This window comes from Lottia gigantea (assembly GCF_000327385.1).
Source record: "Lottia gigantea unplaced genomic scaffold LOTGIsca_26, whole genome shotgun sequence".
Lineage (NCBI taxonomy): Eukaryota > Metazoa > Mollusca > Gastropoda > Lottiidae > Lottia > Lottia gigantea.
The window spans coordinates 2,763,213-2,784,048 of NW_008708797.1; the positions used below are offsets into that span (position 1 = coordinate 2,763,213).

Genomic DNA, 20,836 nt, shown 5'->3' on the forward strand with positions numbered 1-20,836 from the left:
GATGCAAATTGGTGCAACCCCTTTCTAGAATTTTCCATATCATAAAATCTTGCATTACGTATTATTGGATATTATAAAACCAACATGATTTCATATAGTTTCTGTGTAGAGCTAATCCCTTTCTGCTGACATGTATATGTGCATAGTATCCAAACCAACTGAATAAAAGACTCCCATCTCTTTCTATTTGACTAAGCTAAAAGTATATATTTCTACCCTTTTCTTCAAGAATGTTAGTGAAATTACTCTTTCACCTTGCATCACTTCCTTTCAAAAGGCAAATGTTGCAGCATAATTGTTACAATTATAAAGGCTTTGAGCTTGGAGTCTTTTTACTCAGTTAAGATGACTGATTTAGAGGACCCACTGTCATTATAAAAAGACACAAAACTACTAAATCAACAAATTTATATTCTGTAATACAACAATTAAAGATACAAAATATGATATATACATATTTAAATTAAATTCAAATTTTAAAATTAAAATCAACAATTATTTCACTTTTTATCTCCCAATAGTATACATTTAGTGTCTGAACTAAAAGGACCAAATGCCAAGTTCCATTGTCCAAAAGTTATTTTAGAGAATGCATAAACCAAATCAGTACCATACGCTGTTTGTTTTGGGCTCTTAAACAAATGAGAATGGCAAGTACTGCACAAGACTCTTGGTTAGTTTAACTGTTTAAAATACAAATTAATATTGCATTTGTTTACACCACTTTTTTAATGGTAACATATCAGAATTAATACATGAAAATCAAAACAAAATTGAAATAGTGCATTTTGATCAGACAACATTTTTAAACTAAAATATCACAGTAAGGTTTATACATATTAGTTAATTACACCCTTCCCATCTACAGATAGCCTATAGTTGATTATATAGCTGGATATAGCTGATAGTATCAATAGTAAATTTACATCATTTGAATACAAAAATGAAAGAAAAAATTGCATTTGCATACATTTCAAAATAATGGAAAAGTATCCAAGTCATCCAACATATATTTTCAACTTTAAAGAAAAAATATAAAAAATCTTCAGTTTTCATTACAAATTACATAAAGATAGTAAGAATAACAAGATATGAAAATGTCTTTAAATCCATTTGCAATTTACCATTTCCATTTATACGAAATTATTTAATAAATAATCATCTTACAAATAAATCAATGTTTCAAAAGTAATACTATTTAGCACTGATTTATTAAAATACCTAGATTTTCTGTCGGCTTGAATGTATGAAGACATTATATATTAATTTCAATCATTTTTCCTGGTTTGTTTGCTCTTTTTTAAAAATATAGTGGTATGAATTTTGTTGCTATTTTTTGCCCAAATCTAAAGCACTATATTGGACCTGCACCATTTCTGAAGTGTTCAGTTTAATCATTATTATTATATTCTACTTTCAATTCAGTAAGTTATAGAAAGCACCTTATTGTTTAATAATAATTCTTCACCACTGAAAATATTTCAAAAATTTTTCCACCATTTTTCAGTTTTAGAAATCATTAGAATTGAGGTTTATATTCAGGCACTGGTAACTTCATAGACGTATAAAATAATAGGTAACCTGCAGATGACTGAAATAGACAATTAATAAAAAAAAAAAAAAAATTAAAAGACTACTCATTTCAGACATTTTATCTTTTGATCAAACTTTCAAAAAACTAAATTCGTTTACTTCTAGATCTGACAAAGGGAGGCAATTCTTCAGTTGCAGCATTTGCTGGTTGTCTATCAGAAACATAATATACATTGACATCTGATTTTATTAAGAAAATATATCTTTATTCTACAAGCTACTTTGTATATACCTCAAAGAGATTGATTAAATACATTTACCTTGACATCAGATGATGATATATCATAGACTTCATGGTCATCAAATTTATACCATTTTCTAGAGGAAGGGTTCTGACAATATGCTGTATCTAAAACATATGTATATCAAACAAAATATATATATTTGACATCCAACTCATATAATTTTTCTAGATGATACTGATGTATTGCTTTACACAAGTAAGCCAGAGTTCAATTCAGATTTTAAATGTTTCAGATGTAGAATTCAGTTGATCTTGTCAATGATGTTAGTTACTTCAAGTCACTGTATATTTCTAGATTTGGCAGAAAGTTCACATGAAAAATATACAATGGAAAGGAAATATTGGATCACAAAATGGGTTATTTTGACTCTGCAATGCGATACCGCTTAAATGAACCCTGAGGTTAGGTCAATTTAAATTGAGAAACATGGGATAAAGACACAATATTATTGTCAATAGGTATGTGATGATATCTTTTCTAATTCAATCTTCTTATTAATAACATAATTTTAAATGTATTTCTGTTTAATGTATTCTTTCTAAAGATTTTCGTGTTTATTTTATGGATGAAATAAATATTACTTACAATGTCCCCCTTCCATAGTTCCATAATGATTCTGCAAGGAAAAATTCATGAAAAAAATATCTGAATTTACAAGAACATTAGAAACAAAAATAAGGGCTGATCAAGATCATTCTTGGAATCAACAGGGGTTCCCCAATATATTTGTCGTAATTTGAAGGATTTTTCATCTTTAAAATTTCGGAACGAAATATTAAAAAAATGATGTAAGTCTTAAGTATACTTTGACTATTAACAAAAGTTCTAAAACTTACAGACACTGCATATAAATTATAAGTTTTGGACACAGGACCAGCAATGTAACCACTTAGATTTAAATCAGTTACAGCATAATCTACATAGTTAGTTTTCTTTTGCATCCACATACCATCACTAACAAATCTGTTGATAGCAAAAAGTTCCAAAAAATTCAACCATGTAACTACATAAGCTATCACCATATTATTATATTTTGTATTTACACTCTTGACTTCCACATATGGTTTGTTGTATTGAAGGGAAACTGATTGTAATTTTACTGTTGAAAAGTAATATAGATAGCTGCACTGAAGGTGTATCATTGAATAAAGCAAATAAGAACATCCAGAAGCTTAAAAGGTTATTGTATTACAATACAAATTATATTATTGACTCTATAAATCTAATGAGATATGACCTCAATTGTGTCTTCTGCTTAAATAGGTCTATTCTAAAAATAAAGTATCACTATATTACCTGTTTAATCCTATCAATAATATAGCAGGAAGTTTCCATAATTCAATACGTTTAACAGCATCTCTAGGTACTTTACATACACTACATTTATATCTAGAGCTACCAGTCATCATTTCAGGTCTTAAAAATGTTTGTATACAATCCTAGCAATAAAATACATAATATGGATAAGGTTCAACAGATTTTATATATAAATAAAGTGAATGTTTTAAGTCAGTTATATTGAGCTCAAGAGAAACATTATACTACTATCAACAGTAAACTACAAAACTCTATTTTAATCTCCACCTGTCACTTCAAACTGCTCTGATATGGCATTTTTTACTTGAACAGCCTCTTGCATTTGTTAATTTGTGCCCATCCTGATGACTGACAGCTCTTTTCTCCTCAACTTCCTGTAAATCCAGTGATTACAAGAATATAAGTTTAAATTTGAATGGTGTTAAAGGTTTTGTACATGCATTGTGTTTATGATGTTGTTTAAGAATTGTATTTCTAACCTTCAATGTACATCTAGATTTATCTGGTATAGGTAAGGATAGATACATAAAAGCTTCAAATGTAACAGATTGTTTACCACAAGTCCGACACTGAACAGTTGATTTTAACTGACCCTGAAATAACATATTATTCAATATATACACAATATAATATTTAGTAACAACCTCAACTATTATAATACACCATAGGTGAATAAATACTGGATCTGGAGCATTTTATCTAGTTATCATAAGCATTAGAATATCATTAAGAATGACTCTTAATGATTTAGTTCTATATTATTTTCATAATTATACATCTATTGAAAATATCAAGTCTGGTGAAGATATTTGTGGGTATAACACTAGACACAATATAGATCTGGATTGTATATGTCCAACAGTCACTCGAGAGATAAACAATACAGCCACTGTATATCTTTCAAACAGTTTCTAGATGGGTATAGACATCTTTGTTAGACTATACAGTCATATACAAGTAGCAACAACACGGTTGTTAAAATTGAAAAATAGATAACTAATTAGAATTTAATCAAAGGAATAATCTTACCTGGAACAATGAAACAATGACTGAACTGTTCACTTTTTTATGATTAGCCCATGCTAATTCTGCAGCTTCTCTATCTGGTATATTATCATTATTTTGATCTGGAATCTGGGGTCTACGTTTTACCTAATAAAACATGATCTTTCAATTATACTGTTAACAACATGACATTATAAAAAAATTGAATTAGATCATTCAAAATAAATGAAGGATACTGTAAGCTCATTGCAATGTACATATTTATCTATTCCGTCAGTCAAATTGTTATACGTATGTAATCCTTCTTCACTAAGACTGGAAAATAACAGTTACAATGTTTTACAGTTATATTCTTACCTCATTCAAACCCTCATGTAATCCATCCAGTAAAAATGTTAAAAATTCCTGAGAATCTTGTTGTTCATAACCAGCAAACATTGGATTATATTTACCAATTGTACTCTGAAACATGAATGTTTATGATTACTACTAATGCCATGAAATAGAATTATATACCTTATATATTTTAAATTTCATTTCATAGATTGACTCTGATTGGCTGAATATTATATAGAAGTGCTCATTCATTATCTAGGCTATAAAGGTGGATATATACCACATGATACACTGTAACAAGATATCACATTTCAGTTTCACCACTTGCATTGTATTAAATCATGAAAATCTATTAGCTTTTGTGTTGACTTTTAATGATGAATATAAATGTGAAACTGAGTTCTTCAAGCTTAAAGAAGCAATAACCAATGTTAAAGTTTAATATATATTTTCAAGAATCTTATTGTAAAAGTAGTTGATTTAGAAAATTGATATTGGCAGATATTATATCAAATTTTGATATCAAAACAATTTTTGGTCTTGGATGATTTCAAATGATAAAAATCTTTTTTCTCAAGTTTGGTTCAACATTTATGGGCATAAATATCTTCTACGCAAATATTAAATTTATGTGATCAAAACATTGTAAACACACTTCAAATTCATGACAGTATGCACATAAATTTCTTAAAATCTGAATGTCTTACACCTTTTTACCTTTAAATCTCTAGGAGTTATACATCTATATTGTCCTGACCATAAGGCTTTAGTAACTACAGCAAATTCATCAACTACTTCACCATTCATACCCAGAAAACTTGATCTAATAATGAAACACAACAATGCACAGAAGATATATAACAAAATAGCAAAATGTTAATCAAGCAAATACAACTCTGACTTCAATATTGCAGCTGTACATCATTAGCAAGATAACTGTCAAGTTTACAAGGCATTTAGATTGAATAAGCAACCAGTTTCCTCTGTTTCACCAAAGCAAAAGATTAAGAATTCCAAATTTCATCAAAAAGAATTTATAGAAGCTTAAAGCTAGAGTTCATCTACAAGCACAATTATCTTGCTATCCTAATACGGGTGTTCTTGATTTCCCAACTAGTGCTTTTGATTTTTGCATTGCAATTTTGTACCTTTGTATTGCTTATTGCTCAAATGTCTTCTTAATAAAAAGGTTTACCTGTTAATATCCCTTTCATAATAATCATTTAGAAAATAGGTAACTAATGGAGTGGTATGATTCAAACATTGTATTGTAGAATTCATAAAACATGTATTCCCTAGATTTCTTAACCCAGTTAATGCAGCACCCTGAAATATAAATTATTATATTTATATGTACAAAAATATTTCATATAATAAAGTATTTGTCATTAATTAGTGTGTTCTGAATTTAGTAAAAAAGGGATGATTGGACTTTACTCATGTTTCTACGTTATTTTTGTTCACATTTTTAGAATAATATAATCACTGTGTGATCATTCATTTGGTACATTTATTACAAATATGAAAAGAGTGAAGGATAAGGGACGTACTGGTTCACACAATGACAATTCAAGTGTATGCCTATTCTTAAACTATTATCAACAATCATACAATCAACATCATTCAAAATCAACACAGAAGTAAAGTAAGAAAAATAAGAGAACCAGTAAACAGTTTCATATCAAGTTTTGTTGTGGTAAAATCTTTGAAAAAAAAAAAACTGGAGACAAAAAACTCGTGAAAAGCATTACACCATAAAATTCCATACCCTTCTTCGCTTCCTTAATCTGAACATACTGATTAAGATAAGACATATTCATCTACTTATCTATCACACATTTTTAACAGAGGTCAGTATAAGTAAGACTAATCCATTTTACTGTATGACAAATTTTGATTGTGACATCACAATGGTAATGACCTGTCATCTTGAATCATTCAAAAATAGATTTCTGATTAAAATTTATGTTAAAATGCTTGATATTGATCCAAAAACAGGGATTTTAGCATAAGCAATGTGGTATGTATTCAAAATGGCTTTTAAAACAATTTCCAAGATTTTGTCAATTATTAACAGAAGTAATTTTCAAATTAACCATATTGCAACTCACATCAATTTTGCTATGAAATATTTTAAAAGCTAAGTTAATATCTCTGAAACCATATTACAGTTTTGTAAAGAATTTAATTTCATAGGCCAAAGCCTATTTTTGTTGAGCCATCAAAAGTTATTATGGTCATAACCTCATATGTTACAAATAACAGTAAAATTGTCTTAAATTTAGAAATACCAACCACATTTCCATATACTGGATTTAAATCACGTCTCTTTACAGGAGCTTTGATATAAGTTTTAGGTTCAATTCTGAAATGTAAAACACAGAAGTTTTTACACTATTTAAAGTTTTCCAGTGTTTCATCAATTTTATTAGCTTTTTGCCTAAATTAAGCATAATTATGTGCAGTTCGAAGTTAACTGAATTTAATTCGGATCAGAGGATGTTTACATTCAAACATAATTCAACCAGCCAAATGCTCTATTTAATTTCAATGAAAATCATTGGAAAACTTGTATCAAATCGAGAAAGTAGCAAATAAGAGAGGAAACAAAATACCTAGAACAATTCAGATTGAAGAAAGTATAAATTATAAAGAATAATTTGTGGTGAAAATATTGACATAGAAATCTTACCTTGGAGAAGGTTTAACAGATCTATTAACAGAAGGTTGTTGTTTTTGTTGCTGTTCTTCTGCCATTAATTTCATGATATCAGGAGAAGAAAAAGAACGTTTTAAACCAGATGATGATGATGATGGTGTTGTTGGTTCTTCTTTTAATTTAGCTGTATAGGTGCCTTTATTGGAGAAACAAAGTTACTTAGAAGTGATATGGACAGCAGACTGGATATTGAGTTTTAATGACAATTTAATTACAGTAAATTTTTGTTGGCTTTGTCACATTTGTTCTGTCAATTACACTTTGGAATCAGTAAAACAACCAGTAAATTTGGTCCTGGGTTATTTATCTGATTGAAGAATATCTAAACATTGCCTTCAAGTTCAAGAGTTAAAGGTACACCACAAATTCAGTGGTACCTTTCATGTTTTTTAGTATTGTTCTCAAATTTCTGGACAAATTGCATGATAATCTTTTTTCTAGAGACTACTCTTGAGAAAGAATGATCCATTGATAATTATATATTAAAAAGATTTAAATAAACTGGGTACCTTTAGTAGGTGTAGAATTAGGTGGTTCCCAGTGAGTTTGACCTTTATTATGATCAATATAATAATATCTATTAGTATTACGATCTAATCTTTTCTCCCAACCAACAGGTAAACCAGGTGTTGCATATACCTTAGGCGTCACTGATTCTAGAAAAAAATAAACCATGATCATGTTATAAATTATTATTGAAACTGTGTGAATGTAAACAATTAGAGCTTGAACCAGTTTTAAGATTTCTTAGCTTTATATCAGTGTTTCAGCTATAGGAGAGATCATTTATAGTTGGATTAAATTTCTTTAAAGCTTAATTCTAGAATCTGTCAACAGTAAAAATAAACATTGGACTAGAGCCACACGTGGCACAGAGTGGGACTTTGCAAATGTAGCAAAATGCAAAAGACTCTGAAAAAATCAACCTTCTACGATAATTACATCACGCGCAAGAGCTGTCTAAAGTTGAGAAGAATTGTTTGGAAGATTGTTATAACGGAAGTAGACAGACCTCACAAATGAAAGTATCAGAAGATAGCCAAGGTCAATGACATTTGACATTGAAAGGGAGACGGTCAACAAAGGTCAAGGTTACGAGATACAAGTCATCAAAATTTTTAATTATATACGGCTATAAAACCGGAAGTTGAGATAGGACAGCAAATATAAAAATATAAATAGATAGCCAATGTGAATGACCTTTGATCCTACAAAAATCAGGGTCAAAAAAGGTCAAGGTCAAAAATTGAAAATTTTGAATTTTCAAAACCTGTTCCTTTTTTTGAACTATAAAGCTGAAACAATCGAACTTCTAAGACAACGTGGCTCAACGAATGAAGTAATTGTATGCAAAGTTCCATTTTGAACCAAATGTATACGTTGCGAGTTATGTCCCTTGCCAAAATTGTCAATAATGAGTAATTTAACCCGGATGTGCTACGCCCACCTCAATTTCTTTTGCATAAGTTAATTGATATTCTGAATGTTATGTTGTGTTCCAAATTTAAAGCTTCTACATCATACAGGTCAAAAGATATAGGTCAACAAGAGTCAATAAAGGTCAAAATAGAAAATTGAAAATATGGAAATTTCAAAACCCGTTCCTTTTTTGGAACTATAAAGCTGAAACAATTGACCTATTAACACAAACTGGCCAAAATCATGAGGTAATTGTGTGCAAAGTTCCTTTTTGAACAAATGTATCCTATGCGAGTTATGCCCCTTTCCCAAAATGTAAACAATTAGTAATTCAACCCGGATGTGCCACGCCCACCTCAACTGTTTTGTCATAGGTTAATTCATATTCAAATTGTCTTGTTGTGTTCCAAGTTTCAATGTTCTACATAAAATAGGTCATAAGATATATACACACCAAGCTCAAAGAAACAGAAATATTGTAAAAAAAATTCAAATTTGAAAAATTCACGAATTTCAATTTTGCTTTAAAAAACGATTGTTATAAATCACTTGAAAGAGCATGAAAAGCACATTAAGAATCCGAAAAAATTAACCCTCTAGGTTAATTAGGTCACGTGCTAGAGCAGTCCAAAGTTGCGATATTGGCTGTTTTCGGACAGCTGTAAAACCGGAAGTACATGTCGGAGGTCAAATGTCAAAGTATTAACTGATAGCTAAGGTCAATGACCTTTGACCTTATGAAGGTCAAGGTCATCAAAGTTCAAGATCACGAGATATGACCCTTCAAACTTTGAAAAAATTCAAGCGGATGTTGCAAAAAAGCAAAATTGAAAATCGAAAAACGGCTTCCTAATGTCATGTTTTTTTTTTATCTTCTTTCATTTGACACCAAAATCATTTAAATCGGATGAGCCATTATGTCTGAATAAAAATCGAATCATTGCAGAAAAATCAAAATGGCGGCCAAAGTTTCACGTCTGTTCCCGATTTTTTTTTCTTCGTTTTTTTGTCATAACTTTGTCTACCTATCAGCATAAAAATTTTTGTCCCATACAAATTACACCGGAAGATATTCAACCGGAAGTGAACATCGTTTTCCTGTTTAAACCGGAAGTGAAATTGAAAATTTGACTGTTCCATTTTGTTTACATTCTTAAACTGTCTCTGCTCAATTTTTTTCAGATTAATCAGACAAAAAGCAAAAAAAATGAAAAAATGCAAAATTTGGCAAAAAAAATGTCTGCGACAAATTTTCGAATTTTGAAATTTTGAAACTGCTATTCTTTCAGATTTTAACAGTAGATTCCAAAAATGCAAACCCAAAGAAAATCGACCGAAAAATATGACTTCTAGAGCCGATTATCTATTCTTGCTCATATTGAACTGTGGCACTTCCGGTTTTGCAAAAAAGATCCAAAATATATTTATGCACATCGTCGCCTATATCTAAGGTTCGTGAATGTTGAAAGGTTGCTGCAACTATTGTAGACTAAGCTCAGGAAGGTGTGTCAAAATTGAAAAAAAAAAAAAAAAAAAGAATTGCTGAAAGCAAAGTCCCACAATTATATTGCAAGTTACTGCTCACCATTTCAACTTTTGAAATGAATTGTAATGGAATTTTTTGCCAATTTTTCTGATGAACTTGGACAAGGGTTATCCAAGCAATATTTAGATAGAGAAGCATTTGATCATTTTTCATGTAGAGAGTAGTTTTTTATATCAGAAACTCATCAAAATAAGGACATACACCAACTCAAAGTTTCAGATTCTTATACAAAATAAATCATACCATTCATTTTTTTCATTTTTTCTTCTGCTAAACGTCTGGCCTTTTCACCTTCTATCCTATCTCTATCAGCTTTAGCCTTCTCATTATCTATTCTCACTTGCTCAGCTTTTAACCTCTCTTGAGCTAACCTTTCACGCACTACTCTCTCGTTTTCTGCTTTCACTTTTTCTTGAGCTAATCTCTCATTTTCAGCTTTCACCTTCTCTTGAGATAATCTCTCTTTTTCCGCTCTTAATCTTTCCTGAGCTAATCTCTCATTTTCAGCTCTTTGTCTTTCTTGAGCTATTTGTTCCCTTTCTTCTTTTTGTCTCTGTTCTTCTTGCCTCCTTCGTTCTTCCTCAGCTTCTTTTTGTTGTTGTTTTATCTGATCTAATTTCCTCTGTTTTTCTCTTTCTTGTTGTAAATTTTCTTCTTCTTGTTTATCTTGTAGTTCCTGTTCTAATCTTTCAATTTCTTTTTTTCTTTCATTTTCTTCTTGAGCCTAAAAATATTATCAGAAACTAGAATGAAATGACAGAGATATAAAGAGGCATCTCTCAGTAATTATAAACTTGAAGCAGAGATCAATCATCATTTAGATCTGATTTTCCTGATATGATTCAGAATATTTGTAGCCCTTAAGGGCATCTGTGAAGCTCAATTGTTTCAGGTTTTTTAAATCAAGTCTGCAAAACTAAACCAAAAGTTGAAACTGATATGTTAAAGATGGTCTTGAACAGTCGTGTCCACAAGCAGAGTTATGGAATAAGAAAAAATAAATTATCATCATCATTAAATCATTATGATCATGATAAATCATTCTACCCATGAATTGACTTAAAGAAAAACATATATTTGTTATATCTCAACAAACCTCTTTCTCCAATCGACTCTTTGCTTCTTTTTCCTCCTTAATTTTTCTTTCTCTTCTTAATCGTTCTACTTCTTGTCTCTTTTCATTTTCTAATCTTTCTTTCTCTTTCTTCTGTTCTGATTCACGCTCCCTGAAAAAATTTCATATTCATCTTCAATATTGAACTGCCATCAATTATCTGACCTCTCCATAGGAACCAAATCTTAAAAAAACCTGTTCAGATTAAGTTTGCATTTATGACCAAAAACATTAACATTAACTCACAACAGTACAGTTTTTTTTTGCTTGTATATTACATCAATTTCTTTTTTACCACAGGTAATAAATCCATGTCATTGGTAATGGTTATAGGCCATCAACAAGCTTATCCACATAACTAGTTTGGCGTTACGTTTTTGAAGGAAGCTTTTACTAAATTGAATGTCTTGAAATGAACTGTAAATTAAGAATAGTTCTGTCAAAGGAGTAAACACAGATTTGCTTTTTATTTTACCTCAATTCTTCTTCTTCTTTCTCTTTTATTCTCATTTCATCTTGGTTAGATTTCTCTTTCTTTAAATCTTCTTGTAGATTTCTTTTCATTCTCATTAAATCTGCCACATCTTTTTCTTGTTTCTTTCGAATCTTTTCCAAATTTTCAATTTTCTTCAGTTCCTCCTCCAATTGTTTCACACTTTGACTATTTTTGGAATCTGTCTCTTCAGGCAAATTATCTGAAGGCAGTGTTTTAACAGAATTTGAAGCTGAGTTGGATGGTATTTGTGATTTAGGTGATTGTGCAATGTTAGTGTTTTTGATACCACTAGGTTTAAGATCAGACGACACACTAGGATAGAGATTATTTTGATTAACAACTATATCTTTCTGTATATTATTACTGACTGTTTCTGAAGGAACATAATTATTTAATTGTTGTGACACTGAACTACCACTAGTTATAGTTTGTGAACTTGATCCACAACCAAGTTTTGGCTTTTTACTTCTGTCTATTTGTGGAAAATTTCCACCTTTATCAGGTAAAATCTGATTGGTGGGTTCATTTTGTGTTCCTGGAAGTGATTGGACAGAATTATTTTTCTTTTCTTCCTCATCTTCAAAATCTGGATAATCAAAATCCACTGAAAGTAAAATCAAGAACAGAGTTAAACATTTATTACTTGATTGTTGATTGATTACAGCTAACTGTTTTATTTTCTAGAATTAAAATCATTAATTTTTTACAAAACTCTTATAGTGCCTCTTTGATGAATTGTAAATGCACCAAACATCAGGCTTTAAATTTCTTTGAATTAGGATCCTGATATAGATATCCTATGAAGAAATATTACTTACATAAAGCAAGAGGTTCTTTAACAGTAGGTTGTGGTCTGTTAATATGTGGATTGGTAGTTAACATTGGATAATATAACAACCATTGACTATATCCACCTTCTAATATTAATGGTTCACTTTTCAATATAAACTTAGAATCATACTGAAATAAAGGTCCATTTATAAATCTCATATGGTGAAAAGGCATTTAAAGCTGTGGTTGAGGGTAGTATCAGTTTAAATGCTAAAGGTTTCACAATCTTCTTTTTGAAAAGGCATTACCTGTGTACATCTATCCAAAAATGATGAAGGAAACAGGGTTCTTAGGCAGTATCAGTTTAATTGATTATGTTTAACAATATTCCTCTATTAATAATATACTGGACCACAATGGAATAGTCGTAATACCTCTATCATCAGAGATTTAAAAGTCACTTATTCAAATGCCAGATACCAAATATGGATAAAGATTCTACAATGATTAAAGAGTTTTATTGGCATTTTGAAAAGAACTGATGGGTTGTTAGCATACTATTTCAATGAACAAGCTGATTGTTTTTCCCTGAATAATTGTATAGTATTGTTGAAAGATAGACTATGCCTTACCTTGAATAAAGCATCTTTTAATGTATTTAAAGTTGTACCAACAGTAGTGGTAGATAATGTTGAATTCCAATCTAATAATATTATATGATCAACATTACCTCTCTGTAACCATAGCGACTTATATTCCTCTGATAATTCTTTCTCTATTCTGTTACAGGTAGTTCTGTTAAATAAATATGATAATAAAATGTAAAATATTAATTTCCTCACAAACAGATCATTAAAGAGTGAATTGTACAAATGGCAAATATTGGTTTTATGCAGAATAATTACTAATTTACATCAAGAGAAACTTGAAGAAGGGATTCCAGAATAATCATAACTTATCATTTCTCCGAAAAAAACTCTTGCATTTTGAAATAGCCATTAGAGAAACAGAATCATGACCTAAGATTCTTAGACTAATGATTGTTGAAAGGTTTAAAGATATCTAAATAAAATTACCCAGGAGGAACTATATCAATTGGTACATTAATACAATACTTATTATCTAGATGTGATTCTTTATATTCACTAATTGTTCTGACATCTATTATCAATATCTGACTAGTTTTATCTTTAATAAGATTATATAAACCAGTAGGCTTGATACTGTTTACAACTTCTGTCTTTTTCTCTGAAATTCAAATAATAATCTATAAATAATTTTTAAAAATAGAGTTCATCTATCACTGCAATATCTCTAGGAATACAGAAAGAAAATCTTTAACATGGTTTTTGTAAAACAGATAGACAATAATAACACTAATGTCATAATCTATTAGGACAAACATGCGTGAGAATGTTTTGCTCACCAAGATGCTTGTTATCTATCAAGAATTTACTGGCATGACGAAGTTATTCATAAACCAAAATTGTCATGACAAGATATTTTCAAAAATACAATAGCTAATCATGAAAAATTATGACACATCAGGAATCAAAGATAGCTTGCAAGGCAAGGTAATATACGCCCACAGCTTGATTTTCAATAAAAATATTTGACAGTATAGTAACTTTTTACCTTTTTTGGGTGATACTGAAAAATATTACTAAGTTTTGTAAAAATCTGTCAATAATTGAACCTTCTGGAGCAATATTTTTCGATATTTCCGATTTTAAATAGGGTTCATCCACATCAAGTTTCATCAAAATCTGTAAATAATTGAACCTTCTAGATTGTTTACAAGCTAAAATTGAATGCGTTTACAAGAACAAGGGCAATAACTAATACTAATTATTTTTTTGATTTTTACCTTGAGAGACACTTCCATTTTCACTTTCTCCTTTTTCAACCTCAACTGGTTCTTTTTTATCTTTTTCTTTATCTGTTTGCTTATTTTTTGATTTGATATCTAATGCTTCTAATTTCTTAGCTACAGATTCAGCTTCTATCAAATCATATCTGGAAATATTTGTATTGAGTAGAAATCAAATATCTCTTTTTCAACCACACATTGAAGTTTTCATGTTTGTATTAGTAGTTAGAGTCAGATACTTATCTTACTTATAAATAAGTGTGTTCCAAAATATCAATCTTTGCTCATCATATTAGTTTGTCAAAGACTACTTTATAAGTCAACATGATTGGTGGTGTAAAGAGACTCTGTCTGACACTCATCCAAATAGAAAGTAATGAGGATACACACACCCATCAGGAAACCAAGTAATTGAACATATAAAGCTATTGTTGCAGTATCTTATTGCACACACAATGGATGCACTTACTTACCTGTCATTTAAACTTTTAGATAATTTTTCTGCTCTTTCAATAGCATGTAACTGATTTCTATTACCAATTAAACTATCATAATATTCCTGATAAAATAATAAAAGTAATCACTGGATAACTCATCATGACTTTTTTCCAGTAACAAAATATAAGAGTTTAAGAAGCCAGATGAATTCAAAATCTTTTAAGCCCTTCAACTTGGTCCAAGGCTTTGGTGATCTACTGCAAAAACACTCAACCAAAGGTTTTTCTAGTTTTCTTTTTCACAAATCTCATGCTTAATGAATGTTAATGCAGATGGAAGCTGATAACGAAAGTAAAATAAAAATTTAAACAAACCTTTTGCTTTTTGTAATCAGGTTTCCTCTTCGCTTGAGAAATAACATTAAAATATTTCATGAATAAAACATAAGATCTTTCTTCATCTGCTAAATCATCGTGTTTTGATGCTTCTTTATACAGTTTATCAGCAGATTTTATAATTCTGTTGAAGAGAATAAATTTAATGATGGAATTGATTGGTACATGCACTGGTATACTTATTTTACTATATATGTCTTCGTTTCTGTAGGTTTTTTCTGGTTGGCTCAGAATTATAACAATTCAATCATCAGTGTCTAATACTGAAAAAAACTTTTGACATTCCCGTTCTATATACCAATTAGAAACTGAATAGATGAATAGGTAAGTAAGAAACAGTTAACTTTCTTTGCATTCTATGGAGCCCCTAAGGCGCAATTTTCCATACTTTATAAAATATTTCGTTTAAATGAAATAATTAATTTGTTAAAATGAAATAATTAATTTGTTAAAATGAAACAATTAATTTGTTTAAACGAAATAATATCATTTATTAATTATTTCATTTAAACGAAATAATTATTTCGTTTAATCAAAAAACTTATTTCGTTTTAACGAATTCATTATTTCGTTTTAGCGAATTCATTATTTTGTTTTAACGAATTAATTATTTCATTTTAACGAATTAATTATTTCGTTTAACGAAATACATTTTTCATTTCGTTTAAAAGAAATAATTATTTCGTAGAATCGAATAACTTATTTCGAAATAATTTATAACAGTGTGGAAAATTGCGCCTTAATGGCTTCGTAGCATTCCCAGTGAAGTATTTTTTTTTAGAAAGATTTACTTCTCCCTCACCAATATAAAAAAATAAATAAATACTGTAAAATAAGTATATAAAGATGTGTCTACTTACACATTTACGTTTGGTCCCAACTCTTTCACTTCAGCAAATTTATTAAGATCAGACAAACTCTTGCCTAGATATAAGTCTTTCTTTCTAGATTTGGCACCAGGCATTTTAGATGGTTTGTCTGAAAAGGAGTTTAGATGACTGTGACTATATAAGTTTATAATAAATCATAGTAGTACTCATCAGATAGACAGTTACAGGCTCAAACCCTTCACCTGCATTATTGTTAAAGGCCAAAAGCATATTCACCTTTAATCTCAAATTATTGTTGCAATGTTATATTCATATACCCCCAAAGCATATTCTATATCAATCTCAATTTTCAGCACTATTTTGTAAACCAACTTATCTTATTAATCGTGAAGCTGATTGCCCTTCATGCAGAACGAAGATCACATGCATTAGGAAGTCCTTTGTGACCAGCTGATAGTGTTGAAATAAAATCATCCTGTTTATTTAATTTATTAGTTTACTTAAAGACAATCGTTGGGTAGGAAAGCTCCACACACCAATTTGGTGTCAAAAGGCATAACAGAACTACATTTACAGGTTTTTTTTAAGTCTATACTTATAGATGACGATTCTATAACACATAAATTGATTAGGTTGACCACCTAAATTACAACTGAGAATGAAATGAGTATGGTTCTGGGATGGATACTTTTGCTAATTTTACTAGAGTGACGATTTGATCTTCTCTATAAAACTTCAGTGTCACAGTGATTTCACCCTCAATAACTCAGTTTGTTTATCCATAGAACTGTATGGTTTATCACATGAATTTCGAATATCGCATGTTTGTGTGGTAAATTCATTGATTAATGCTCTGTCCTATACAGTAGTAAAGCTGTGTGGAGAAAACAAACATTGTAATGGATGCAGTGGAGTCAATTGTACCTACCCTACTAATTCAAATATCTCTTTTTATTACGAAATATTGACAGATTATAAGCACTTTGACAATTTCAACCGGAAGTCTACCATATTTGTTTTTATTCTCTATCTACCAGTATTTTTCTAATTCTGAAATCTTGAATATCCAGACTTTTTCCATGTCATTTCTAACTAATATAAGGGAGGTAACTTTTACTGCAACTACTGTAGTCTGAATGATTTACAAAATCAAGTTTGAAACAGTAGGAAATAAAAGCACATTTTAAAAAGAATTGACACTTCCATTCACATGTTATAAACCTACAAACTTTTATTATTAGGTTTACAATACAGAACGATATTCTAGAAAATTTAAGAAATAACTGTCATAGCCTAGGGCCTACCGTATCCTACTTTAAAAATAGACTATTAGGCTATGTTAGACTATTCAATAAAAAAAATTCAACGCAAAATATTTATGAAAAAAGGCGGAAATATTGTGAAATTCAGTGGAATTTTTTTCTGCCATGGGACATGCTTTCATGCGATTTCTGCATGCGTCAAATATCAAAAGAAACAATTAATATGCCTGCGCAAAAACCCTTTTTTTTTTTGGATTTGTTATCAAGCCGTTATCTTTTTGAAAATTTTATGATTATACTTTTGATGCTGAGTACCCCAAGGCATGGCTTATGAATTTCTATTTGTTGATGTTGGAGATTATACGATACATAGAAGCAGACAATGTTTACGCAAATTTTTTAATTACATTACAAGGGTACAGAATTATGGCTATTTAGCATGGGGATGGGGGTTTAAATAGTCTAATTTCCTCAAGAAAATAAGGGCGAATAAGGCGTAAAATATGATAAACTTTCGTTCGAAACAAAAATAATATAATCTAGAGTCAAAATTAGCAAAGTTATGGCTATTTTAGTATGTGGGCGGGGTTTGACATCAGCCTCTTCAGTCTAGCATCACATGTTGGGGTTAAGATCATACCGAAATAGATAGATATCCAAAGTTGTAATTTGAATTAGTTGTGCACACCGATCTGAAGTTGTAATTCGAAACTGCCAGAGGTATAAAGACTTACCTTTATGAACCTGTGATATTGGTCAAAACTAATTGGTTAATACATTGGATGATTGTGTTTGTGGCATTGCAGAAAACGACACGGGTTTTAATTCTGAAAAGTGTCATAGATACAGTTTCAAATGTGCTCTGAATAAAGCAACTCTTATTTGATTAATCAAATATATATTATAATGATTGAAGCTTCTATAATGCAAATCTAATAAGAATTCGTATATCTACAGTTGACATTCTCGTAAAAAAAAAGTTGAAATGGATTGGTAGTGAAGTTGACATTTAGACGATAGAAAAATACAAATCATTTTCTGAGAATGACATGTTCAAGATGTTATAATTTGATTAACTTTACATTTCTTGTGTTAAATGGAGAATCAAATTGTTCTGTATGTCACGTTAAGTGTGTTAGAATTCAATTGTTCTGGATGTCAAGTACAGTGTGTTAGAATTCAATTGTTCTGTATGTCAAGTACAGTGTGTTGGAATTGAATTGTTCTCTATGTCAAGTGAAGTGTGTTGGAATTGAATTGTTCTGTGTGTCAAGTAAAGTGCGTCGGAATAGCCCAAAATTGTTCTATATGTCAAGTAAAGTGTGTTGGAATAGCCCAAAATTGTTCTGTATGTCAAGTAAAGTGTGTCGGAATTGAATTGTTCAACTTATCATGTATGATAAGCTGGTTTAAAAATTGTTCTGTATATTTCAAATAAAAAGTTTCGGATATAAATTGAGCTATATATCAAGTATGGAGTGTTACATCTAATTTAGTCTGAATATCAAGTATAGGGCCTAGTGTTCCGGATTTAAATTGGTCTCAATCTTTCAAGTGTGACTTGTTAGATCTAAATTGGTCTATAAATTTCAAGTATGACTTGTTAGATCTAAATTGGTCTGTATATTTCAAGTATGACTTGTTAGATCTATATTGGTCTCAATATTTCAAGTATGACTTGTTAGATCTATATTTTGGTCTGTATATTTCAAGTATGGCATGTTAGATCTAAATTGGTCTGTATATTTCAAGTATGGCATGTTAAATCTAAATTGGTCTCAATATTTCAAGTATGACTTGTTAGATCTATATTGGTCTGTATATTTCAAGTATGACTTGTTAGATCTAAATTGGTCTCAATATTTCAAGTATGACTTTTTAGATCTAAATTGGTCTGTATATTTCAAGTATGGCATGTTAAATCTAAATTGGTCTGTATATTTCAAGTATGACTTGTTAGATCTAAATTGGTCTGTATATTTCAAGTATGGCATGTTAAATCTAAATTGGTCTCAATATTTCAAGTATGGCATGTTAGATCTAAATTGGTCTGTATATTTCAAGTATGACTTGTTAGATCTAAATTGGTCTTTATATTTCAAGTATGGCACGTTAAATCTAAATTGGTCTTTATATTTCAAGTATGGCATGTTAGATCTAAATTGGTCTTTATATTTCAAGTATGGCATGTTAAATCTAAATTGGTCTCAATATTTCAAGTATGGCACGTTAAATCTAAATTGGTCTGTATACTTCAAGTATGGCATGTTAGATCTAAATTGGTCTGTATATTTCAAGTATGGCATGTTAAATCTAAATTGGTCTGTATATTTCAAGTATGATATTTCAAGTATGGCATGTTAAATCTAAATTGGTCTCAATATTTCAAGTATGGCATGTTAGATCTAAATTGGTCTGTATATTTCAAGTATGACTTGTTAGATCTAAATTGGTCTTTATATTTCAAGTATGGCACGTTAAATCTAAATTGGTCTTTATATTTCAAGTATGGCATGTTAGATCTAAATTGGTCTGTATATTTCAAGTATGGCATGTTAAATCTAAATTGGTCTCAATATTTCAAGTATGGCACGTTAAATCTAAATTGGTCTGTATACTTCAAGTATGGCATGTTAGATCTAAATTGGTCTGTATATTTCAAGTATGGCATGTTAAATCTAAATTGGTCTGTATATTTCAAGTATGGCATGTTAAATCTAAATTGGTCTCAATATTTCAAGTATAGCATGTTAGATCTAAATTGGTCTGAATATTTCAAGTATGGCATGTTAGATCTAAATTGATGTATGATTATAAAATTTAAGTTCTCGAAATGGTCAATATTAGTATATATTCATCAGTTAACTTACCTGGAGTCATAAAGTTACAACAGAATCCCTGTAAAATCTGGAAAATTGGAAAATTCATAAAACTAAGTAATTATTGAAAAACGCTTAATCTTGATATTAAGCGTTTTTCAATAGTTAATTGCATATTCATGGATAATTACTAATTTTTTTGGATTTATCGGGTAATATAAGGGTCTTAAATTGTTATGGTATTTATGACACCAGGTATATCTACTGGCTCTTATTCGCCAAGTTTTAAATTCTTAAATTTGATGTTAATTCTAAGTATCACTTAAATGTAGCCTTATTCTTGTTATACTTAAAATGGGCAGAAGCGCCATTTTGCAGGTAGATTTGAGTCTTGAATCACAGTGTCCAAAACTGCATTACCATTCGGCATAGGCTACTTCCTCGACACCGAGAAAAAAATTACATATTCATAATTATTGCCCAATCAAAATTGGCCCTGTTGTCTTGGTAGCAAAATTTCAGCCAATCCACAAAAAATCACCCGTCATGACGCTTGTTTGCGAAGACAATGATGAAAGCAGCGTATCATCAGGTCATTAAATGTTTTGATTAAAAGGACGGTATAGAATTGAGTAAGTAAGAGTTTCGGTAAAAAAAATTA

General features: G+C 29.9%; 1 protein-coding gene across 1 annotated transcript; it reads right to left on the minus strand.

The window, feature by feature from the left end:
* Positions 1-1,519: 1,519 nt before the first annotated feature.
* On the minus strand, positions 1,520-17,091 carry LOTGIDRAFT_215305 (hypothetical protein; the record flags this gene model as incomplete). Its single annotated transcript, XM_009056082.1, has 23 exons — positions 17,023-17,091; positions 16,125-16,242; positions 15,244-15,388; positions 14,905-14,990; positions 14,429-14,577; positions 13,638-13,809; positions 13,194-13,356; positions 12,609-12,750; positions 11,770-12,130; positions 10,563-10,884; positions 7,725-7,854; positions 7,189-7,339; positions 6,792-6,861; positions 5,692-5,822; positions 5,214-5,319; positions 4,518-4,622; positions 4,185-4,307; positions 3,635-3,748; positions 3,135-3,277; positions 2,675-2,801; positions 2,424-2,454; positions 1,854-1,942; positions 1,520-1,591 (listed from the first exon to the last, which is right to left on the minus strand). Exons 2-23 carry the CDS (start codon positions 16,226-16,228, stop codon positions 1,520-1,522), a joined length of 3,036 nt encoding a protein of 1,011 aa, XP_009054330.1. The 5' UTR covers positions 16,229-16,242; positions 17,023-17,091.
* Between the last annotated feature and the right edge of the window lie 3,745 nt (positions 17,092-20,836).